General features: G+C 37.3%; 1 protein-coding gene, 1 long non-coding RNA gene, 1 other non-coding gene and 2 pseudogenes across 4 annotated transcripts; 4 read left to right on the top strand and 1 right to left on the bottom strand.

The window, feature by feature from the left end:
• The first annotated feature begins 11,318 nt into the window (after positions 1–11,318).
• On the top strand, positions 11,319–11,425 carry LOC147950362 (small nucleolar RNA R71). The gene has a single exon (XR_015565331.1). It is a non-coding gene; the product is annotated as a small nucleolar RNA R71 (small nucleolar RNA).
• Positions 11,426–16,527: 5,102 nt separating this feature from the next.
• LOC104702123 (uncharacterized) lies at positions 16,528–18,812 on the top strand (annotated as a pseudogene).
• Positions 18,813–18,849: 37 nt separating this feature from the next.
• Positions 18,850–19,350, bottom strand: LOC104702117 (uncharacterized). Its single transcript, XR_753932.2, has 2 exons — positions 19,239–19,350; positions 18,850–19,110 (listed from the first exon to the last, which is right to left on the bottom strand). It is a non-coding gene; the product is annotated as an uncharacterized LOC104702117 (long non-coding RNA).
• Positions 19,351–19,784: 434 nt separating this feature from the next.
• Positions 19,785–22,182, top strand: LOC104702106 (26S proteasome regulatory subunit 4 homolog B). Its single transcript, XM_010417934.3, has 6 exons — positions 19,785–20,342; positions 20,471–20,716; positions 21,059–21,228; positions 21,316–21,532; positions 21,615–21,755; positions 21,841–22,182. Exons 1-6 carry the CDS (start codon positions 19,869–19,871, stop codon positions 21,922–21,924), a joined length of 1,332 nt encoding a protein of 443 aa, XP_010416236.1. The 5' UTR covers positions 19,785–19,868; the 3' UTR covers positions 21,925–22,182.
• A 585-nt stretch (positions 22,183–22,767) lies between these two features.
• On the top strand, positions 22,768–24,337 carry LOC104702097 (disease resistance protein RPV1-like; annotated as a pseudogene). Its single transcript, XR_015596309.1, has 3 exons — positions 22,768–23,248; positions 23,674–23,746; positions 23,851–24,337. The product of XR_015596309.1 is annotated as a disease resistance protein RPV1-like (transcript).
• Positions 24,338–25,305: the final 968 nt, after the last annotated feature.

Raw genomic sequence — 25,305 nt, forward strand, 5'->3', positions numbered from 1 at the left:
ACAATGGTGGTGAAACCAAGCTATGTAATTGACATAAATGACTCTACATGTCAATAAGTTCGCATCGGGCCAAAAAATTATCATGAGTACTCCCCAGTACAATTGGTTTGGGTCAGAAACCAGAGATATTCCATCTAAATGTGTTATACATGTTGAGTTGCTCCACCACGGTGATTAAGATGGAATTTGAAAGAATATTGGAAATATGTTGGATATGAATCTCTTTTAAAGATTGATTATCTCGAGAATTTAAGGCTCGAGATTCAGAGACTGCTTCAGTGAGTCAGTCTTTCCAATATGAAAGGGAGAAAATAAACAGCTGGACATAAATATATTGGGAGAAATTATCTGGATCCTCGTACTTTGAAATATGCGTTAGAAATTGAAAAAGATAATTTATTTGCAAAGTTTAGCAAATATGCTACAAGGCATTTTCTGACCTTGAGTGACAAAGTCACATATACCAATTGTGCTCCAATTGAAATTAATATCCTAGAAGGGGATAAGATCAACTGCTAGTAAGTCTAAAGATCACACGAAGTGTGATAGACTTATGGTTCCAAATTTAAGCATCCTCGGAAAAGAAAAGGAACATAAAATAATATGGCACCGAGGAAGCAAAGAGTTATGAAAAATCTCTAGAAGAGATATAGACATGAGTACGAAAGAGATTCAGGTACCTGAGAATCATAATGAAAGGAAATCTCAACAAGTTGAGTCATGTCTAGAATGAAAAAGGAACCAATAAGCAAATCGACGTCGTAATATATTTGCATGCAATGTTGCAGTTGATGATGTTATTGATGAAAATTGAGGATCATAAACCGCGGTTAATATAAAAGTTTTATTGAAAAGTGTACACAAAGATTGGTTAATCATTGAAAGAAGTAACTATTTGAGATAGTTCAGTCTCTTAAAGAGATGATGTTTGGGCTTGTAGTCCTTACACTTGATGTTTTAAAATGAGTGAGACATAAGTGGATCTTTATGAGAAATAAAGTACATGTAGTAGTACAATGATTCTCATAAATACTTGATATTTATTATGAGAAATGCACTCTCATATGGTGGAAGCAACTATGTAGATCCCTTATGAGTTTGAAAGTAAGGAAAGACTTGATTTAGTCTACTTAGAAGGTTTTCAAACTATAAGAGATATCCCTTAAAGTAATTATATTGCTAGAAGCAATACTTTATAGTTCTCAAGAATATTGTAAAAGCAAGAAAAAGTCTTGATGTCTTTTGACACATTTGGAGAGAAAAGTGTGAGAGTTTAGAGTCTTGTTTGTAGATCATTGTTGTTGATCTTAGGGATCTCATAGTGGGTTGAAAATAGATCGAGAACAAGCTAAGAGAAGATCTTAGGGTTGTGTAAATCCGAGATTGAACACTAATTGTAATTGTGTTCAAGAAGTATTTTCAAGAAAGTTTGAGGACGTAGGCCTTTGTTGAACCTCGTTAAAAGAAAAATTATGTGTCTCGTGTCTCTTCTGCACTTACAAGTGGTTCTTATTAAAAGAAAAAAAAAATCTATAAGAAATGCAAATATGTTGATGATGAAAATGTTATCTAATCTCCAGTAGAGATTTCACATACCAAGGAATGTATGGAGAAATAATCAGTGATGAAATATTACTCCTGAAAGATAGAGAAATCAGATTGTACAAGATCAAATATTTTGAGATATTTCTTGAGATTACAGATTTGACATCTGATGAAAGAGATGTTATTTCCGGATGCTTACATCATCTTACATAGAAAAATGGTTTCTTAGTACCATACCAAGAAGAAGAGTTGAAAGAGAAAGTTTTACAAAAAGATTATGAATAATAACTATTATGTATAAGATGATTGTTCAGAAGATTGTATGTAAAAGAAGATTTAGACTTAAGGTTCAAATAGATCTTCTATATGAAAGGGGTTCAAATGACTTGAAGTTCAATGACTCAGTAGATATGATGATCATATGAGTTTGTACCTGAAAGCGCTGTTTATAACAGTTCAGAAAAGATGATATATATGATCATAATGAATAACCTGAAGATGATGCTTTGAGGGGGAGAAATATTATCATGTGCGTGGTTGTACTCTTTTTCCTTTATCATGGGTTTTATACCATTGGGTTTTTCCATTAAAGGTTTTTAACGAGACAACAAAAGAACACGCAAAAGATAAACGTCTTGAGAGGAATATTATGATTCCAATGGTGAAAGACTATCATCTTCAAAGTCTCCGACATACATTGATGAGATCATGAGAGATGAAAATAATGATCAAGATGAATCATTTAAGAGACCAATAGCCTACATAAGAATGGTGATGTACAATGATATACATCTCCTATACATTTGTTCAAGTGAAAATTTGACGAACCATTTACCAAGGCGTTTTCAACCACTACTTCAAGAAGTTACTTCATCATATTGGATTGCGACATCTCGAAGATATCAAGTGATGTACTCAAGAGGGGGAGTAAAAGCGCTCTGCACTCTTTTTCCCTTAACCATGGGTTTTCCCACTGGATTTTCCTAGTAAGGTTTTTAATGAGGCAGCATCTTACGCGCATTTACATCTATATATATATATATATATATATATATATATTTTATTATATAAATCTTGGTTCTCAAAATTAGTAATTCACCAGATCGTGACACGTGTTAGTTTAACGATCAAAGATCAAAGTTAAAAACTTATCAGATTGTGACACGTGTCAGTTTTAAGGATTAAATATCCAAGTTAGTAACTCATCATATCGTGACACGTGTCAGTTTTAACGATCATAAATCAAATATCAAAGTTAGTAACTCATCAGATCGTGACACATGTCAATTTTAATGATCAGAAATAACAGTTTTCAAGGTTGGTAAAACGATACAAAAGATAATTGTAATCTTATTATTATATTAAAAAAAACTTCGTTAATCCTAAAAGGAAAAAGATTGTAAATATACCCCTCTATATAAGCAAATAGATGATGACATATTATCACCAAACAAAATAACTTCAATGAAACACAAAATTTTAAGTGGTGTTGTGGAATGATGATGGATGGTGAATAAAAGATGAATGGATGGAATGCAAGGCAGAGGGTTTCAATTCCTCTTATGATGTTGCAGTATAAGAGGTGTCGATCCAAATCTGAGTGGGTTGCAAGCAATTAGAACATGCACATTTATCTAAGTTGAGCCAATTATAAAGATGATTTGAAACTAAGATCCTAATGACAAAAGCAAAATGCATAATGTAAATGCTGAAAGGACAAGATACTAAATGCAAATGAACAGAATGATTAAGATGATAAGACTAAACAGAAACAAAGTAGAGATGTTAGACTACTAATGAACTAATGCAAGACAAATGATGAACAAGATGAACATAAACTAAATGAATGCAACAGGAATAAGACTAGAATGAAACAGGAAATGAGACAGGACAAATGCAAAGCAAAAATAAGAAACTCTGGGTTGAGCTCGAGCAAGCACTCGATCGAGTACTAGGTCGAGTTGGTGAAATCGGGAAAACAGAGCAGAACAAATAAAACAGAGCAATACAAAAACGAATCAAACAGCAAACAAACAACAGGATTTAAACTGGGAAATCGATAGAAAAGCAAGGTCTTAGGGATGGATTCATGGGCTGGACTTTGGATTGTGGTTATCTAACTTGATCAACAAATCTCAATCAACATGAGCTAATCTCTAGACAATGATCTCATATAACATGTTAATCCACTCTCATGGCAAAAACAATCAGACTTATACAGATCTAGGCTAGTTCTCACATAGCAAAGAACATATAAAAGCAAGCTTTAAACAACAGATCATTCATGTCAAAAATCAAACAAAGCATCTAATCTCTTAGCATGCTCAATGATAATCTCTGGATCTAGCCTTATCTAGCAACCTAGACATTGGTATGATGCTAAGAAGCTTAAGATCAAACCCTACCCTCTCGGTTTTAGGATCAGCATAGAGAATATCTAGCTTAGAAGAGATCTAAAACAATCAAGCTTGACCAGATCAAACAACCACAACCATCATCCAGCCTAAACCATCCCTAATAGCTAAGCAAACTACTCACAATCACACATGATGAACAACGAAATTATAAACCCAGAAAATGATGAAACTTGCATGATTAGATAGATAAAACAGAGATCTACAATATTGAAGAAGGAATCAAACTCGAATTCTTAATATTTTGAAAGTTATGGAACCAACAAATATCAAAGAATTATTAGTTCTTCCTCAAAAGAAAAAGAAAAAGATCTAAGGAAATAAAAAAGTAAAAAGCATAAATTCCCAAAAGGGCAAATACTAGATTTATGGAATTCTAAAAAGTTGGACTCTTTGGTGGCTGCATGGTACAAGGCTTTATATAGAAAAAGGAGTGGAAGCCCTAAAAATGCTAAAAGACAAAATAGAAGGGCGGCTCGGTCAACTCGACCAGGTGCTCGGTCGAGTGACCGGTCGAGTTGGCTTTTCTTCTGCTTCTTCCATCCGGTCGAGTCCCTCTACGCACTCGGTCGAGTGGGTGGTCGAGTTGACTTCCGGACCTTGATTCTCCAGCTCTAACTCCCTTGTTTTCTTCTCTTCTTAGCTCCTATCTTCTTCAGCATTCCTTCCATGCTTCTTAGGCTCCAAAATCACCTGTTTATGCAAGAAAATATGCAAATGCAATGCAACTACACACTAATGCATAAACAGTCCTAAAGCTATGCAAAAAGGGCCAAACTAGATGGTAAATGATGCAAAAGAAGTGAAAATACTAAGGGAAAATAGGGTAAATTATATGAACATCAACACCCCCAAACTTAGTCTTTGCTTGCCCTCAAGCAAATAAACAAGACATAAGAAGGTATGTGAGGTTTAAAAGTGGGATCTCAGCTCCTAAAACTTACCAATAAACCAGCTTGAATCAATGTCCAAGTTACTATTACTATGATGCAAGTTGAATGAGCTGTACTTAAAAATTTTAGACAAGCCTATCACAACATTTACTGATTTGAGCCTTAGATGTCCACATGCATTCAAATCAACCGTTTCCTTTAACATTCATTAATCAAGAACATGAATCAATTCTATGCAATGCTTAAACTCATTTGGCTTGGTAATAATGGTTTAGAGACAATGATGGTCTCTTTTTTTTAGAGTGGGGCTTATCAATATCAAGGTTCTTTCATAAAAATAGATTGAGCTTTAGAAGAAGGCTAAAGGTAAGAACACTTAGACACATACAAGAATAAAACCTTGTCTACCTAATGGTACCCAAAGTATTTATCCTAACAATCTGTCCTAGTTCTACCGTTTATCTTCTTTCACTTCTCTTTTAACCTTTTCTCTTTTGACTTTAAGCCTTAGGAGAGGTTTCTTAATTGAACTATCTAGTAGAATGGGGGATTCTTTCTTATTTGCTATGGTTCTCTTTTCTTATTATTCTTAAGACATAAAAGCATTTTGCTATACTCTTCTTTTCTTACTTTCTTATCTTTGACCAGAACCATCTTTACATTTTCATACTTCCCATTCTTTCACTAGACTTTGATTTTATTTAAACACATTCCCCTCCTAAAGACTCTAACATTTTCTTTCTCTTTTTCCTTTTCTCTTTTCTTTTCTTTTCAAAACAACCAAGTCCCAAACCCAACAAGTAAACCACCTAGTCCTATCTAGTTTGAAAATTGCAAACTAGAACTACACAAGGATTTACTCTTGTCAGTTCAAACCTAACACTTTCTACCAAGCTCAATCCCAAAAAGGCCGTACACACACAAGAACAAACATGGCTTGAAAGAAGGGTTGGTTAAGGGTAGGGGAAACTGATTTAAAAGTGAAATCAGCTACTTGGATCAACAAGAGTGGTGAAAAGGAGAAAGATGATCCAAATATGTATATGGTATCCATGAGTTTATGCAACGCACAAACTGATAATTAACAATCAATATTAGGTTCTTATAAATAGGAAATGACATCAAATCACAACATGCTTCAGTTTAGACCAAATGCAATGTAGGAATTCAAGGCTTGGTTCAATCTTATGTTTCTAACCACTCAACTAGCATCAAAGTACTATTAACTTGGGCATTGATCCTAGTTTGGTGAATCTAAAAAGGCTAACAAGGCAAAACTCATCATAGATCCCTAATGCAAATATTAAACAGTCCTATATGAAACATGCTAAACAAGATTCTAATATGCAATGCAAACTACATAAACACTCTTTTTTTATAAAGATTTTTGCAAAAAACTTCAAATTTTTTTGTTTTTTCTATGCCTTAGATGAAATGCAAATATAAACATGATTATGCTAAAATATGAGATAAGAAAACAAAACAAAATGTAAAATGCTATCTCAAACCCTACCCCAAACTTAAATTACACAGTCCACTGTGTAAAAGAAATTTGGAAGAAGATTCAAGACTAAAAACAAAATGAAAATAAATATGCAATGGTATTTACAAAGATAGGTGATAGTGTTACCTTATGGATTGTGGAAGAAGCTGTCCACATCCTCATTCATGCTTTCATATGTGTAGTGGGGGTCTTGTTGTTGACTTGGAGGTGGAGATTGGGGCAACTCGACTATAGCCATCGACTGGTACTCGGTCGAGTGCCCGGTCGAGTGGGGGGGGGGGGTCGAGTTGTGTCGCGAGGGGTAAATTGCTGACCTTGCTGCTGGTAGAACTAGTGCAAGAGGGCTGGATCCATGAAGTATTGGGGTGGGAAGGGAGGGTAACCTGGATATCCTGGATAAGCTGTTGGACCTGGGAAGCCATAGGGAGTTCTAGGTAAGGACTCGGTCGAGTACATCGGGGGTACTCGGTCGAGTGACTGCTCGAGGCACTCGACTACTCGAGTGACCCGGTCGAGTGCCTCGAAGATTGTTGTTCTTGGCGACTTGATCTTCTCCTCCTCTGAATTGGCTCATTCATTGAAGCTCTAGCTGGTTCCACAGGGTTTTCAGCTCTTGAAAGTGCTCTAGTTGAGCTACACCTCCTCAAAGGGCTAGAATGTCTTGGTGATGAGTTTGCACTCTTCAGTTCAGCAATCTCCCTCTTTAAGCCCTTGATGGACTTAGTCATTTTTCCCACCTTCTTCTTTAGCTTGTCAAATTTATTCCCATGCCACTTGCTCCATTTTTGTAGAAGTGTCAGCCTCTTGCTAGTTTCCCTCACTCCTCTACTATCTCTAGGGGTTGGCTCATATTCTTCAAAGTAGAATTGCTCTTCCCCATAAGCCATTTCTACATCTCCAGCTTCATCAACTCTAACTTGAGCTGTCCCATCAAACAAGAACTCATCAGCTGGCCAAAAGTCAATGTTTGCTCCTTCTTGTATGGTGGTGAGCTCTTGATTAGGGAGGACAAGCTGTCTTTTCCCAACTGTTGGAAGCTCAAAATTGAAAAGGTGATTTCCTTGATGCATCTCCTTGGCTAGTATTAGGGTAGAGGTGAGATAGTTGGAATCAATCCATCTTGGCATGACCTTCTTTCCTCTAAGTGGCACCTTAGCAGCTAGTAGTATTGGAGTGATGATGCCTCCAATGGTTAGGGCTCCCATTGATCCTTTCTTGTGCAACTTGCTCACCATGCTCCTATAATACATCATTTGGTCAATGAGGACCATAGCAAGATCAGTCCCCACACTACTTCCAAGGATGATGGTTCCATCCCTTGCTTGAAGGATAATTCCATTGAGTGCCAGATCAATCATCTTGAGCTCACCCTCATTCACATTTTCAGTCTCCTTCCTAGCAAAGAAGGTGTTTGCTAAGGCCTTGTGGAAGTACCTTAGGACTGGGCTCCTTATGCTTGAGCTTTTGGAATTGGAGGATGAGTAAATGTTGCTATCTCCCAAATAGCAAAGAGCTCTTCTCTTGGTATAACCATGCTCCTCTCACTACCTTCTTCAAAACCGAAGACATTGGCTATCTTCCTTAATGAAAGCTCATACTTCTTTCCCTTGATAGCGAAGTCAATATGACCAGGCCCAAACTCTCTTTCCTTCCTTAAGTAGCAGTGCATCTTAATAGTGGCTAGAAACTCACAGTTTTCTTCTTTGTAGCATTCCATACACAACCCCATGAATTTGCTTAGGTTGCACTTCTCAAAAAGAAATTCCACATCTTGATCAATACCCAACCTTTCCATGGTTTCCTTGTGTGGGTATCTAGTCCCCAGGAACTGCATCCTCATGAATACCTCATAAAGTTGTTTTGGTGTTAAGCCACAAGATTCTTCTTCTCCTTCAGCCATTTCCTCTTCTTCTTTATCTTCTTCCTCACTCTCATTTTCAACCTCCTCTTGTGGAGCTTCAACTGCTGGCCTCTTGCCTTTGGCTTTGTTTCTCCTCATGATCTTCCTAAGAGTTGTCTCCCTCTCTTCTTCACTCTCAGTTCTCTCGGGATCTTCCTCAGCTGACTGATGTCTTGAACTCGGCACACCACTCGAACCATCACCCGGTCGAGTGGTTGCTCAAGTAGTTGGTCGAGTACTTCCTCCAGCTTCCTTTCTTGATGCAAGCTTGGCATCACGTCGATCTAGGGAGCGATCAGCAGCTTGTTGGGATGCTCTTGTAGACCTTGAAGACATTTTGAAGGGAACTTGAAAAGAATAAACTCAAAACTCAAAGTCAATAGGTTAGTAACCCAAAAACCAAAAGAACAAAGCTTTGAGCAAAAACATGAACTTGAGAGAGATTTTTAAGCAAGAATTTGATTGTTTTAAGCCAAATGAAAGAGTGTGAGAAGATTAGGATCGAGTCTAGCTCTATATAAAGAAGCTAAGGGGACAAGGAGACAAGGGTGGAGCGTCCATATCATTCAAATTTGAATGAGGAATCTTTGACTTGCTTTTTGCTGCCACTCGACCCCACCACTCGACTGCACGTGGTCGAGCTCCTTGACCAAAGTTTGAATTTCAAATTTTTTTCTTCTTTTCCCCCCTACTCGATCATTCAAGAGAAATGGGAATCGAGTGGACCTTAGTTTCTTCACAACTCGGTCGAGTACCTTTCGTGGGCCGGTCGAGTGGGCTTGCGAGTCTTCTTCCACAAGTCCAAACTTCTCCAAACCCATCTACACTTTCATTGAAAAGCCTGTCCAACACAAACATAAAAGAAAAGAAATCAAAACTACAAAGTAAATTAAGCATATTTACAAGGATACCTTAGGGACTTCCTCCCTAGTGAGCTTGTTTAAAGTCACTAAGCTTGAATTTTGATGCCTTTTCAGGTTTGGTTTAGATACCAAGGAGGTGATGAAATCCTACCTGGCACCTCTTGATCACTGTGAATCTGATCCTTGATCACTTCCCCCTTTACACCCAAACCTTGTTTCTTCTTGATCTTGAGCCTTGGTCTTGCTTTCTTCAAAGACCTCTTGTTTAGCTTGACTTGGAGATCCTTTACCAAATCAGTCAATTCTTGAACAGAATTCTTGAGATTTTCCACTGATTCTTCTTGAAGGGAGAACTTAGCCTTTGAAGGTGCTTCCTCACTTGAGACCTCATGATCCCCTTTTCTTTTGATAGTGTAGGGTGGATCATTGATGGAAGGCAGATTAGTTGGGTTGTTGATGTCAAACTTCATAGTGAAGTCTTCAGTCAGGTGGAGCTTGATAGTCCCCATCTTAACATCAATTACAGCCCCAGCTGTGGCTAAAAATGGCCTTCCCAAGATAAGAGGGTCTTCAGGCTCATGTTCCATGCTCATGATTGCAAAATCAGTTGGGATCATTGCTTCTCCTATCTTGACTGGGAAGTTTTCAATCACTCCAACCACATCCCTCTTGGACCCATCTGCTAGACTGATATAGAAGTTGCTGGCTTTAAAATCTTCATACCCTAACTTCTCAACCACTGAGTATGGCATCAAGCTCACTGAAGCTCCTAAGTCACATAGGCACTTGTTGAAGTGCATGTATCTGACGGAACAAGGTATGTTAAATGAGCCTGGATCTTCAAGCTTGGTTGGGATAATAGCCTTCCCAATATCTCTCAAATCCTTCATGTCTTGGTCATGAGTCTTCTTCTTTGACATCTCAAGTAAAAAATCTTGATAGAGAGGATAAGGAGCATATTGTTCCAAAGCAGGTCCTCTCTCTTCTTCTTGGTAAGCAATGATGACCTCTTGTATGGCCATCACTTCCTTCTTCTCAATCACAACCTCTTCCTTCAAAGCTTTCACTTCCTTTTGTTGCAAAGCCATCTTTTCTTTTTTCTCAATGATTTCTCTTAGTTCCTTTATCTTTTGTGCCTTGAAACGTCCTGGGAATGGTAGAGGCGGTTTGTAAGCAGGAGGAATGTACTTAGCAGGCTTGACAGCTTCAATGCCTTCAGCTCGATCGACCACTCGACTAGGCACTCGGTCGAGTGCTGGCTCGAGCACATGGTCGAGTGCATTACCGGATTCAGTCTGCTTTGCACAATCTTCACTCTGAGCTTCAAGAAATGACCAATCCTCCCCAGCTTGAACTTCACTGTCCTCAGTGACATCTTTCTCATGTATAAGGATGGCTTTTGCAGCAAACTCCCTTGGGTTTTGAACAGCTTTTCCAGGGAGTTGGTTAGGCTTAGGAGCTGAAGTAGAGGCAAGATTACTCTCCATATACTTCACTCTTGAGTTGAGACTTTCAAACTTGATGTTTAGATCATTGTACTGAGAAGTCAGCTTCTGGTTAAGTTCAGCAAATTTCTTTGCATCCTCAGTCTGCCAATTGGCTTACCCAAGCAACATTTGTTGCATCATAGCTCTCAAATCTGGTTCTTGGCCTTGTGAGGTCTGAAACCCTGGAGGGGGACACAATGGAGGCTGGAAACCTTGATGTTGCTGCTTGGGGGCATAGTTGGTTTGCTGTTGTGGCTGTTGAGGTGGATAGACTTGATCTTGGGGATTGGCTACATTGTTGCTTCTATAGGAGAGGTTGTTATTCTTGACTCCTTGGTTGTAACCCTTGAAGCCTCCTTGGTTTTGCATATAACATAGCTCATCATACTCTTTCTCCCCATCTTGAGCTTGAGTGTCATCTTCACCAATGAAGTGAATGACTTTTTGTTGGCTAAGGAGAAGCTTGTCCAACTTCTCATTGACAACTTTCAATTCCTTCTTGTATCTCTCCTCTTGATCATTGGATGCAAACCTTACTGTTCTGTCATAGTCTTCATTGTAGTTGCCATCTGATTGGGCCATATTCTCTACCAACTCCCAGCTTTCTTCCACATTCTTGTTGAGAAAATTGCCATTGGAGGCTGTGTCAAGAAGCATCCTTATCTTAGGTAGGACTCCTCTATACAAGGTGCTTAGCAGAGACTCATTACTAAAGCCATGGTGAGGGCATTGAGTCTGGAAGCTCTTGAATCTTTCCCATGCTTCACAAAAGCTTTCATTGTTTCTTTGAACAAAACCATAAATCTCATTCCTTAACCTTGCAGTTCTAGCATTGGAAAAGAACTTGGCTAGGAAGGCATTCTTGCAAGCATCCCATGTGGTGATTGCTCCAGTTGGAAGTGTCTTCTCCCATAGATGAGCCTTGTCTCCAAGTGAGAAAGGAAACAACCTAAGCTTGAAGCCATCCTCTCACTCACACCATTGATCTTGGTGAGACCACATATCCTATCAAACTCATCAAGGTGGTCTAGGGGATCTTCCATTGGCAAACCATGGAACTTGTTTGCTTGAATCATAGAGATCAAACCACTTTTGATCTCAAAGTTGTTGTTAGCAACTGAAGGAGGAACAATACCAGCTCTTTGGTTGTGTGTTGGGTGCATCTCCAGCACCAATGTTCCTTGGCCTTTGAACATCATTAGCTTGTTGCTCCATTAGCAACTGTTGTTCTTGTTCTTGAAGGATTCTTGTTCTCTGTTGTCTCAAATCTCTTGGTGGCATGTTGATGTGGTCAAGGAGCCTTTGAAGATTCTGATGACCCTTGGATCTTGTTTGCATCAACAGACTCGAGTAAAGACTCGGACATGCACTCGGTCGAGCACAGGCTCGAGTGGATGGTCGAGTCGACTAAGATGAGAAGTCTATTTGGATCCGGCGTATGACTCGATCAGGTACTCGATCAAACACTCGGTCGAGTGGGGGTCGAGTTGGTACCTGAGATTCAAAACAACCAAGCAGAGGAAGAATCTTGATCAGTAGTGATCAAAACAGATACAGAACTCAATCTTAGACCTATGTGGATTCTAAATGTCACAAACAAACACTCAAAAGTGGCAACGACGCCAAATTGAAACACAAAATTTTAAGTGGTGTTGTGGAATGATGATGGATGGTGAATAAAAGATGAATGGATGGAATGCAAGGCAGAGGGTTTCAATTCCTCTTATGATGTTGCAGTATAAGAGGTGTCGATCCAAATCTGAGTGGGTTGCAAGCAATTAGAACATGCACATTTATCTAAGTTGAGCCAATTATAAAGATGATTTGAAACTAAGATCCTAATGACAAAAGCAAAATGCATAATGTAAATGCTGAAAGGACAAGATACTAAATGCAAATGAACAGAATGATTAAGATGATAAGACTAAACAGAAACAAAGTAGAGATGTTAGACTACTAATGAACTAATGCAAGACAAATGATGAACAAGATGAACATAAACTAAATGAATGCAACAGGAATAAGACTAGAATGAAACAGGAAATGAGACAGGACAAATGCAAAGCAAAAATAAGAAACTCTGGGTTGAGCTCGAGCAAGCACTCGATCGAGTACTAGGTCGAGTTGGTGAAATCGGGAAAACAGAGCAGAACAAATAAAACAGAGCAATACAAAAACGAATCAAACAGCAAACAAACAACAGGATTTAAACTGGGAAATCGATAGAAAAGCAAGGTCTTAGGGATGGATTCATGGGCTGGACTTTGGATTGTGGTTATCTAACTTGATCAACAAATCTCAATCAACATGAGCTAATCTCTAGACAATGATCTCATATAACATGTTAATCCACTCTCATGGCAAAAACAATCAGACTTATACAGATCTAGGCTAGTTCTCACATAGCAAAGAACATATAAAAGCAAGCTTTAAACAACAGATCATTCATGTCAAAAATCAAACAAAGCATCTAATCTCTTAGCATGCTCAATGATAATCTCTGGATCTAGCCTTATCTAGCAACCTAGACATTGGTATGATGCTAAGAAGCTTAAGATCAAACCCTACCCTCTCGGTTATAGGATCAGCATAGAGAATATCTAGCTTAGAAGAGATCTAAAACAATCAAGCTTGACCAGATCAAACAACCACAACCATCATCCAGCCTAAACCATCCCTAATAGCTAAGCAAACTACTCACAATCACACATGATGAACAACGAAATTATAAACCCAGAAAATGATGAAACTTGCATGATTAGATAGATAAAACAGAGATCTACAATATTGAAGAAGGAATCAAACTCGAATTCTTAATATTTTGAAAGTTATGGAACCAACAAATATCAAAGAATTATTTGTTCTTCCTCAAAAGAAAAAGAAAAAGATCTAAGGAAATAAAAAAGTAAAAAGCATAAATTCCCAAAAGGGTAAATACTAGGTTTATGGAATTCTAAAAAGTTGGACTCTTTGGTGGCTGCATGGTACAAGGCTTTATATAGAAAAAGGAGTGGAAGCCCTAAAAATGCTAAAAGACAAAATAGAAGGGCGGCTCGGTCAATTCGACCAGGTGCTCGGTCGAGTTGGCTTTTCTTCTGCTTCTTCCATCCGGTCGAGTCCCTCTATGCACTCGGTCGAGTTGACTTCCGGACCTTGATTCTCCAGCTCTAACTCCCTTGTTTTCTTCTCTTCTTAGCTCATATCTTCTTTAGCATTCATTCCATGCTTCTTAGGCTCCAAAATCACTTGTTTATGCAAGAAAAATATGCAAATGCAATGCAACTATACACTAATGCATAAACAGTCCTAAAGCTATGCAAAAAGGGCCAACCTAGATGGTAAATGATGCAAAAGAAGTGAAAATACTAAGGGAAAACAGGGTAAATTATATGAACATCATTCAACTAGCTTTGTTTTTCTTAGTAAAATTTTATTTTTTTTCTTTTTTATTAACTTTTTGTTTGACACATCATTGTTCTTGAACAAGTCTCGAAGGCAATTTGTTTGTTGTCTAATCAAAGCAACTATATAAAAAGATTCCTAGATATTACCACGTGTTTTCGTCGTCGTTTCTTCGAATTTTGTTCCGTTTCTCAATTTCATAATGTATACTACGTAATCTTTGACTTTGAAGTGTCAACAAAGTTTTTTATGCATAATAACTAAGGTTTTGGGATTAACAAATTTCTCACGGTGTTATTATTATTTCTATCAATTTGCACGACAGGTAGCAAAACAAAATTGATGAATACACAAATGCAAAGATAACAACAGAGATTATATAACACTAGATCAACTAAACAGAAAGCGCTCTTATCGTCGAACGATAGTACATCTTACAAGAAAATGGGAAACAAGAAATTTTTAAAAAAACAATGAGCTCATTGGAATAAATTTTCTCATAAAATAGAAAAGGAATTAAAGAAAATATACAGACAATTATTAATTCTAAAAAATGTTAATACTCACTTCTATATAAACATAGACCGTCTCATATTATTCATCAAACAGAATAATTTATTCAAAAATACTGCTTTCAACTTTGTTCTATTAGTCAAACTTTTTTAATGGGAAAACAAATTTTCCTTATTTTTTTTAAACCAACATATACTCCTACTTTCTACTTTTTCAGTTTGGAATAGGTAATATTAATATGTTGACCCCAAAAAAAATGGAAGATGAATTTATGCATCTTCTTTTTCTAATACTGTATTTTAAATTTTATTGTAATAGTTTTAGATTGTTTTATTTAATTTATATTTTCATCTTTGAATTACTTTAGGTTTTATATATTACAGTGCTTATAATTTTCTATTATTTTATTATTATGTCAAATTAATTTTTTTCTAATTTCTCAACCTTGATTGATTGGTCATAGACCTTTTTTTTGTGCAAAGATAATTGTTACCCTTTGTTCAATCTCAAAAGAAGATAAAGAGGAGAAGGTCATGGTTGATAGATCCTAATAGTTGGATAAAATAGCCAATCAAACACAAGCCTACAACAAACATATATATATTGGAAAAACATAAATCGTTGTTGATAGATCCATAGGAGCTTGAAGACAGAAACTACATCATGGTGTGTCAATAAACTTCCATGAAATACATTGGAAATTTAACATTAGTTACTATCAAAAGATTTCGTGACGTTGGAAAAAGGTCTTTTGTTTCATTGGTTGTTGGAGTAAGCCACTTTGAGATAGCTAAAAGACGTGAACATATTCTCTCCACACAGGAGGAGGACAGAGCCGAGGTTCTCTCTATGGTAGAGGAGGTTGGACGCAAGGTTATCTCCCTAAGGGAGGAAGGTGGGGGAGGTTGGATGCAAGGTTATCTCTCCAATGGAGGAAGGTGGGGGAAGTTGGATGCAAGGTTATCTTCCCAATAGAGAAAGGCGGAGCGAAGGTTCTCTCCATGGTGGAGGAGGTTGGACGCAAGGTTCTCTCTATAAGGAAGAATGACAGAACCGAGGTTCTCTCCATGGTTAGTCATACACTATCGTGATATAATTTCTTTTTATTCAAAAGGTTCTCTCCATGATTAGTCATACACTATTGTAATAAAATTTATATATTTTAGTTCATACTATTAAAAATTAATACTAACAACAAATTATTTTAGTAAGGAGAAACGAATGAAAGTTCAAAAAGATTAAAGATTAAGTAAAAAATAATAATTGTTATTAACAATGGTATTGTAAATTTTACTAGTTATATTTGAATAATTCACCAATAAGCAACAAATGTATTTTAATTAAAAATATAACAAAACATAATTAGCCGAATGCAATAAATGGAATTTTCCCCCATATATGGAAATATATGGCATTGTTTTAAAAAAAAATACATTTGTTATTATCTAATAAAGTAATAAGTAAAAGTTTTACGTCATGCCAAACTAATTTTAAATACATTGAGATTTATAAATATACTAAAATTTTCGTCAAAAAATCAAAAAATCATTCATATAAATTAATTACCCTTTAAATCACTTACTTATTTTGTTATTACAAACTTCAACATATATACATTGTTTTTGGTTAAAATTATACATTGTTTATTGAACAATTTTCATGCTAAATGAATTAAGTAGTTTGGATACATATTGAAATTTAATTGACCAATACTCACGCAAGTCAGCATGTGTATACTTTATTATATTTTTTGTTAGTTTTAATTTTAATTTAAAGAAAATACTAATAGTTAAATCATTAATTTTAGTAAATGGAAAATAAATTTTTATTTGTACATTAATATATGAAACTTTTTATTAGTTTTCCTATTTTGTTAAGGAGTCAAAAGTGATTTGGTTACACTTGTCCAAATTGATAATATATTGATAAATATAATGATATACCATGATGACTCCAACGTGCTCCCCAAGCTAATCTCATTATATAATAAGCGTCAGAGTAGAAAACCCTAAGATATAACTCTTGAGACCATCACCGCCACAATAACAAATTCTCTCTTACAATGGCTTCTTCTACTTCAATCCTTCTTGGCCCACCTTCCGTCGCCGGCGATCTACAAACTGCCAACCCAGTCACCGTCAATTCATTGGAAACCCCTGTTTCCGATTCCCATGGTTTGATATCCCAAACCGCCGGTTTAAACCTCGAAGAACCACCGATGGGTCTAACCGGAAACTTTTCCCCGACGTTTCTCTCTTCCGGGAGCCCATGTCTTGATTTCTTCTTCCACATCGTCCCCGACACATGTCCCGGTGATCTGATCCAAAGGCTGGAGGCTTCTTGGACTCACGATCCCTTGACTACGTTGAAGCTCGTCTGCAACCTCAGAGGTGTCAGAGGAACCGGAAAATCAGATAAAGAAGGGTTTTACACTGCTGCGCTTTGGCTTTACAAGAATCACCCAAAAACCCTAGCTTTGAATCTCCCTTCTCTTGTTGATTTTGGGTATTTCAAAGATTTTCCTGAGATTCTCTATCGGATCTTGGAAGGTGATCAACAGATGGGGAGAGGGAGAAAGCGGGTTTGGAGGAAGAGGGTTCAGAGGAGATTCAAAGGGACGATTGAGCAAAGGTCTGATATCTCCGGTGAACTTGAAGATCGGATTCTGGAAACCGCGGAGGAGATTGGTGGTCCTGTGGATAAGATCAAGGCTAGGGCTTTACGGAAACAGAGAGAGTTGGAAAATGCTAAAAAGGCGCTAGAGAGGTATAACTCTGATGCTAGTTACAGATTACTCTTTGATCGAACTGCGGATTTGTTTGCGGATGTGCTGAAATCGGATTTGGAGTGTTTGAATTCGAATCAGCTGAATAAGATTGGGTTAGCTTCCAAGTGGTGTCCTTCGGTTGATTCTTCTTATGACAAGGCTACTCTGATATGTGAGGCTATCGCTAGAAGGATGTTTTCTAGGGGTGAGTATGATCAAGGAATCGAAGAAGCACATTATGCGTATAGGATTAGAGATAGGCTGAGGAAACAAGTTCTTGTGCCGTTGCATAAAGCTCTTGAGTTGCCTGAGTTGTCCATGAGTGCAAGAGAATGGAACTTGTTGAAGTACAACAGAGTTGCTTCTGTGGCTATGAAGAATTACAGAACGCACTTTGTGGAACATGATTTGGCGAGGTTTTCAGAGTTTTTGGGGGATGTGAAATCCGGGAAGAAGAACATTGCGGCTGGCGCGTTGCTTCCTCATCAGATCATCAGCCAGCTGGAGGATGGTGAAGTCGGGGCGGAAGTAGCAGAGCTTCAGTGGGAGAGAATGGTTGATGATGTTGCCAAGAAGGGGAAGATGAAGAGTTCTTTGGCGGTTTGTGATGTCTCTGGAAGCATGTCGGGTACACCTATGGAGGTTTGTGTGGCGCTAGGGTTGTTGGTTTCGGAACTTAACGAAGAGCCGTGGAAAGGGAAAGTTATCACTTTTAGTCAGAACCCGGAGCTGCATCTAGTAACAGGTTCGAGTCTGAGAGAAAAGACTGGCTTTATCAGACGAATGGAATGGGGAGGGAACACGGATTTACAGAAGGTGTTTGATCGTATTCTAGATGTTGCAGTCGAGAATAACCTAACCGACGATGAGATGATCAAGCGGATCTTTGTGTTCAGCGACATGGAGTTCGATAGTGCGACAAGAAACTACCATTGGGAATGGGAGGTGAGTGACTCCAAAAGTTACTCCGGGAGCGACTACCAGACTGCTTATGAGAGTGACGAGAGTGACTACGAAAGTAGATATGAGGAACGGTTGAAAAAATCCAAGGAACGGTCCAAGAAGAAGTGGAGACGGATTATGAGGTGGTTCAGAGGAAGTATAAAGAGAAGGGTTTTGAGAAGGTTCCGGAAATAGTGTTTTGGAACCTGAGGGACTCGTCGGCTACACCAGTGGCGGCTAAGAAGAAAGGAGTGGCTTTGGTTAGCGGGTTTTCCAAGAATCTACTGACTCTGTTTCTTGAAGAAGGTGGGATCGTGAATCCTGAAGATGTCATGGGGTTAGCCATCAAAGGTGATGAGTATCAGAAGCTTGCTGTTTATGACTGAGATAATTAGTAAAACATACACAAGCTGTATGCCACTAGGCAAAATAAGTTGTTAGCAATCATTCATGCCACCGTAATTCGTCTATACCATGAGAGCAATGTGATGTAGTCGAATATTTTGGTGTCTATTAGCCTATACTGTATTATGAAAAAAGATTAATGTTAGTAAATAATCTAAGTACTATTGTATGGTCTTTTTCTCCTGACTCTGAAATTAAATAAGACTGTATCCAATATGAAAATAAGTTTCTTATAACTTTTATTTTATTATAATTAGAAAAGTTGAAAGTTGCAAACAAATTTAAATTTTACAAAGGCAGAGAAATGTAGATGCATCACCAGTAGATGCTAAGCACAATCCTCCTTTAGGGAAATCTTGGTCGAAACATTTTTGGTCGCAGCTCGTTATCTCTCCACATGGATCGGCTGAATCGCCATCCTTCATCGCAAACATAGTCTTGTTTTTTGTAGAAAATATCTCTCTTGTCGCAAGACCTTAAATAACAAAGAAGAGTTCAAAGACAATCAATTTCTTATGAACTGGTTATCCAAAAAAAACCAAAACAGTAGAACACAAAAACTAATACTATTGATTAGTGACATGTTGAAAAGAAAAGAAATACCTTGATTAAAAAGAAGAGCAAGACAAAGAAATGTGAAAAACAAGCATTTGTGTGTAGAGACCATTTTAATTTGCTTCAGTCAACAAATGTCTCAGTGTAATTTGTTTCCTCAAGTTCAAGTATATATATTAGCCAAACAATTTATACTATTCCCTAATTATTATAATCGGTATTGCCATTTGTCATGTGGCATTATTAGTGTGGGTTTATCTTTATGATATTAGTCAATGCCTACATTAATTGTACACAAGACTGATGGAAGCGGATACAAAATTGAAATCCATAAGAAATTAAATAATCATACAAGATCTTTTTATTCCTAAAGAACTGAAAGAAAACAAAGTTATGACCCTTTTTAAAAGAACATAATTAGTGAAGCTGATTAGCTGATGACACATTTGGTTTTAAACAAAAAAAAGAAAAAAAAAAAAAAAAGATGACACATTTGGCAATTAAAAATATATATAAAAATTTGCGGTACTAATAAGCCCATTAAGTTTCTTATAGCATAAAAAGGCCCAAATAAAAAGCCCTTTTAATTATCCCCTCTGTGATTTAGATTTGAAGATTTGTTTCTCCGAGAGCAAGAAACCTCAGAGAGACGAAGCACGAGAGAAAGAAGAAACTCCGATGGGTCAAGGACCGTCCGGCGGATTGAATCGACAAGGAGATCGGAAACCAGATGGTGGTGACAAGAAAGAGAAGAAGTTCGAACCAGCCGCACCACCTGCTCGTGTAGGGAGGAAGCAACGGAGGCAGAAAGGACCTGAAGCGGCGGCGAGGTTGCCGACGGTGACTCCTTCTACCAAATGTAAGCTTAGATTGCTTAAACTGGAGCGAATCAAGGACTATCTTCTTATGGAGGAAGAGTTTGTGGCGAATCAGGAGAGGTTGAAACCTCAGGAGGAGAAAGCTGAGGAAGACAGATCTAAAGTTGATGATCTTCGTGGTACACCTATGAGTGTTGGCAATCTAGAAGAGCTTATTGATGAGAATCATGCCATTGTTTCTTCTTCTGTTGGTCCTGAGTATTACGTTGGGATTTTGTCTTTCGTTGATAAGGATCAGCTTGAACCTGGCTGCTCAATTTTGATGCATAACAAGGTATTGAGAAGTTATTAGGGCTTCGTTTTTTTGGGAATTAGTCGGAAGAGTAGCTGATTTGACAATGCTTGTCCATGGCAACGTTAAACCAATTCGTCTATGTGAACATTTGTATCGTTTTGTGGTAGGTACTCTCTGTTGTTGGGATTCTTCAGGATGAAGTGGATCCAATGGTGTCTGTGATGAAAGTGGAGAAAGCTCCTCTGGAGTCATATGCTGACATTGGAGGTTTAGAAGCTCAGATTCAGGAGATTAAGGAAGCTGTTGAGCTACCTTTAACACATCCCGAATTGTATGAAGATATTGGAATTAAGCCACCAAAGGGTGTGATCTTGTATGGTGAACCAGGCACTGGGAAGACATTGCTTGCTAAGGTTTGTCTTTTAGCCTATATGGTGTATCAATTACAGTAAGCTTCCTAGTTGTTAACTGCTCAATTCAGTCTTTCATCAGTCTTCACTAAGCAAGGCTGTAGTTCCTCGTCACTAGAATGATAAATTAGTCAGGACAGTGGCCTGGCTTCTTTGGTTTGATCACATAGAATTGAGATATTAGATCATAAAGGAAGATTTTCAGAGTCACTTGGATTGATCTAGTATCTTCGTTTTCTGTTTTGTCTATGTCTCAAGCATGTTGTCTCCTTTTAATTTGCCTTATGCTTGTTACTTTCGGAACTGTGAGGTATGAGCAAGTATTATCTATTGGTATTCTTTCAGGCAGTGGCGAATTCTACATCAGCTACTTTCTTGCGTGTTGTCGGTAGTGAACTGATTCAGAAGTATTTGGGAGATGGTCCCAAGCTTGTGAGGGAGCTTTTCAGGGTTGCCGATGACCTTTCACCTTCTATTGTTTTCATAGACGAGATTGATGCCGTTGGCACTAAGCGGTATGACTTGATCAAATAATAACAATATTCTGGACTTTGCTTCAGAGATGGTATCTAATCTGTGATAGAAAATGGTTGTTGAAACAGGTATGATGCAAACTCAGGTGGTGAACGTGAAATCCAAAGAACCATGTTGGAACTACTGAACCAGCTTGATGGGTTTGATTCAAGAGGAGATGTTAAGGTTATTCTCGCGACAAACAGAATCGAAAGTCTAGACCCGGCACTTCTTAGACCAGGCCGGATCGACAGGAAAATCGAGTTCCCTCTTCCAGATATCAAAACAAGGAGACGTATCTTCCAGGTACCACAATTGTTAACATTTTTTTTAAAAATTTTTTTTTGTAGAACGATCTGATTGGTTTTTAAATGCATGCTATTACTAGATACACACATCAAAGATGACTTTGGCTGAAGATGTGAACTTAGAAGAGTTTGTAATGACGAAAGACGAGTTCTCAGGAGCTGATATAAAGGCGATATGCACAGAAGCTGGTCTGCTTGCTCTTAGAGAGCGTCGAATGAAAGTAAAGATGATTCTCACCCCTTAATATATCTATGCAGATCTTTGTAATAATTTGATTTTAACCTATTTGGTCTATTGGTTTATAGGTGACGCATGTGGACTTCAAGAAGGCAAAGGAGAAGGTTATGTTCAAGAAGAAAGAAGGAGTTCCGGAAGGTCTTTACATGTGAAAGACAAGACGCACAACAGCTGTTTCAGTCTCTTTTCTTTTCGAGTTTGCTTTATCTCTCTCCATTGACTGTTTCACTCTCTGCTTAGTTTTTTTTTTCTTTTTCTGATCATATAAAACCTTTTTTCTTTTATTAATCTGCATCCAAATTAGCCATTCATTAGTTTGCATTCTTCAGAAGCACCTCATAGATATATTCATTTGAAAATTCCGTTATTTTTACGTTGTGGGTTACTAATTAATATAGTCCAATTTGCAATTCTAAGCTTCTGTGGTTATTATTTGCCATAGTTTGAACACAGTGAAAAAGATTGAACGGATCGGACTTCAACTACTTGAATAGATCATTCTCAGTATGTGATATAAAACTAAGTACATATTTGAATTAATGTCTCCTGACGTGTATGATTACAACAACAACAAATTTGAAGTGGTACAAAACATAATCGAGTACTGTGCTTCCGAGTTCCGAGAAAAACTATTCAATTCAGTTCAATCCAATAAAACATGACATGAATGTTCGAAGAGTTTGTAGGAAGATTTTAGGGGCACGTGAAAAGTCAGCTTAAGGTGCTGTCGATATATGTAGACAGATCCATGTCTTAATCAGAATATTAATTAAATGCAGAAGCTGCCAAGAAGCTACGTACGTGCGAAGAAAGTTTGCAAATTGCAATAGAAAAAAGGAGTCAAGTCGTGTATTTTTGTACGTTAGTAAAGAGAACTAAAGATACTCATTTCTAGAGGGGACTGCAAAGAAATTTAAAAATAAGAAAAATGTTATAATTAGAATTCAAGATGGTTACAGAAGAAGGCAGACTGATGCGATAAGAACAAGAAAAGGATGAATCCACGTCCTAAAATGAAACACGATGTGTTCATAATTAAGTTTCAGGAGTAAAGACACTCGTGACAACAAGCCATCTATGTGGCTGTCTTCGTAGGAAACGGATCAAAACCTTCTTATATGACTAACTACCAGCTGAAGAGAGATATGAGGAGTCGTTAAAAGCAATCGAAGTATCGAGAATTTCAGTGATTGTGATCTCCGAAAATTTTGGGGATTCAAAATGGTGTTTCGATGAAGTTGTAGCCATCTTAAAATCCAAAATATATATGGATGATATTATCCGAATGATGTACCTGGATGAGAAAATGAAGTGTCCTGTCCTTTACCATGTTGATCCTCTCGACGTTGAAAATCAGACAGGAAGCTTTGGAGATGCCTTTGCTAAGCGACGTGATAAAGCCGAAAAGCTTCAAGAATGGAAAGATGGTTTTGAAGAAGCCATTAACTTCCCCGGGTGGAGTACTGCACACTTGAGGTATAACTGCAACTCATATTTTCGATTACAGTAACCATAGTTAATGAGCTACTACAAAAATAACGATGCTATATGTGTTCATTGGAAGATATAGAGATTCAAATTGGAAAAAGTAACGAGACTGAATTTTACCAATTAAGTTTTTAACAGTAAAGAAGTCGTTTATCTTTCACAAGAAATTTTGGTGCCCTAGAGTTTTAGAAAAGTAAGGGCGCTTTTGTTTGTAGTTTTCAATATTTTTGGAGGATATTACTAAGTAAATTTGAGAATATATCTTCTGAAAACTCAAATGAGTCAGGCTTGAGCAACCAGATTTGTTCAAATTAAAGGCTAACATTATTCTTCTTACTTACATATATGTCATATACTATACGTTCATTTTTTTTTTCTTCACAAGTTTGCTTAATTTTTTGATTCTTTCCCAGAGATGAGATGATGTTGGTGAATGAAATAGCTCGGGACATCGAGAACAAACTGCTAAGAGCCTCACGAACGAAGGTCTTTTAAGATATTTTTTAAAAAAGTCTTTAACACTTTGCAGCTCACAACTTTGTTGGCGAAATGATTAAAAGGAAACTTTTTTGTTTTATTTTTTTAAACAGGTTATAATTGAGTGGTCTCTAGTTATCATCAACCTTATGTTGGAAATACCTTCCTCTGTTTTTGACCAGATCTCTTCTACTCATAAACCTTTCTACACGTTGGCTGCAATGTTAATGTCATTGTTGTCTTGTCTACTTTGTCTCGTCGATCTCTTACACAAAGGCAGAGTTGAGAGAGTTGTGTGGAAGTGGACTTGGGCCCATTCCTTGGTTTCACTATCCGACTCAAAGATCAAACAGATTTGGTAGCTTTCCAGAGATGATTGGATTGGTTTGCGCCTTAAGCCAAACGACTATCACTGCCGTTAACTATTCATATATCACACGTAGAGATCATGATACTCCCATCAAATTCTCAGTTTGGCCAATCATGTTTGCGCTAGGTTTACTTTGCACTTTGTTTTTGAAACGATCTAGCTAGCTTGTTACCTAGTTCATTTAATTGTTTTGTACTACTATAAATAAAATTATTTCATCATTTAATATACATTCTTCTGTTAATTTTTACAATTTAATAAAACAATACAAAATGCATATGTGTAATAAAGTGGTCACTAGTCATCCCCAAGACGCCAACCTCATATTGGAAATAGCTTCCTCTGTTGTCGACTGTTCTAGTTTGAAGGTTTAGCTACAACAGCAATTCGGGTATTCTTTTTTTTTTTTTTGGGGGGGGGGGGGGGGGGGGGGGGGGGCATTTCGCACAAGAGGGCTTTAAAAAAGCAGCTTATGTGTATGGTCTTAAAAGTGATCGATCGTGTTATTTGCAAACAGTCCAGCTTGTTACAGGTTCAGCTTCAGTATTATTTGCAAACAGCCCAGCTTGTTACAACGTCCAAGCGATATCAGGGGTTGGTGAATATTGGTCTAGTGCTATCTTCTTTGGAGGACCAGGAGGATGCACAAATGACAATAGTTAACAAATCTTTAAGATCATTTTACATTTAAGTATATATCGATCATCTCTGTTTTCATGTATTAAGGAAAGAATAAAACGGATGTTTTCAAATACTATTATTAGGCCTAGGAGAAAGAAAAAAATCAAACCCGAAAATCTGAACCGAACTATCGATTTCATAAAGATTATGTTTGGAGCTTTGGTTCGTGTGCCACGAGATGGAAGAATTATCAATATAATTTCCCTTTTGTAAGTTCTTTCTTTGACAATGGTACTTTGACAATGGCGAGAGTGTTCTTTAGACAAAGTCAAACGGATTTGCTTGATTTTGTTGCCGTCCATTTGTGTTACAATTTTACAGTTTTATGCCCCTGCAATTTCAAAAGTCCATCATCCACCATTTGTCTTTTAATAACCGTTTATAGGTTCTTTTGTTAGTTTCAATGGTTTCAGATTATATTATACTTTATTAATGGTTTTCATTTTCTTATTTATCTTTATTTTTATTTCATTAATTGTTTCAGATTTCTAATTTTAATTTATTAAATATTATATCA

Source organism: Camelina sativa, chromosome 1 (genome assembly GCF_030686135.1).
Source record: "Camelina sativa cultivar CO46 ecotype springtype chromosome 1, ASM3068613v1".
Lineage (NCBI taxonomy): Eukaryota > Viridiplantae > Streptophyta > Magnoliopsida > Brassicales > Brassicaceae > Camelina > Camelina sativa.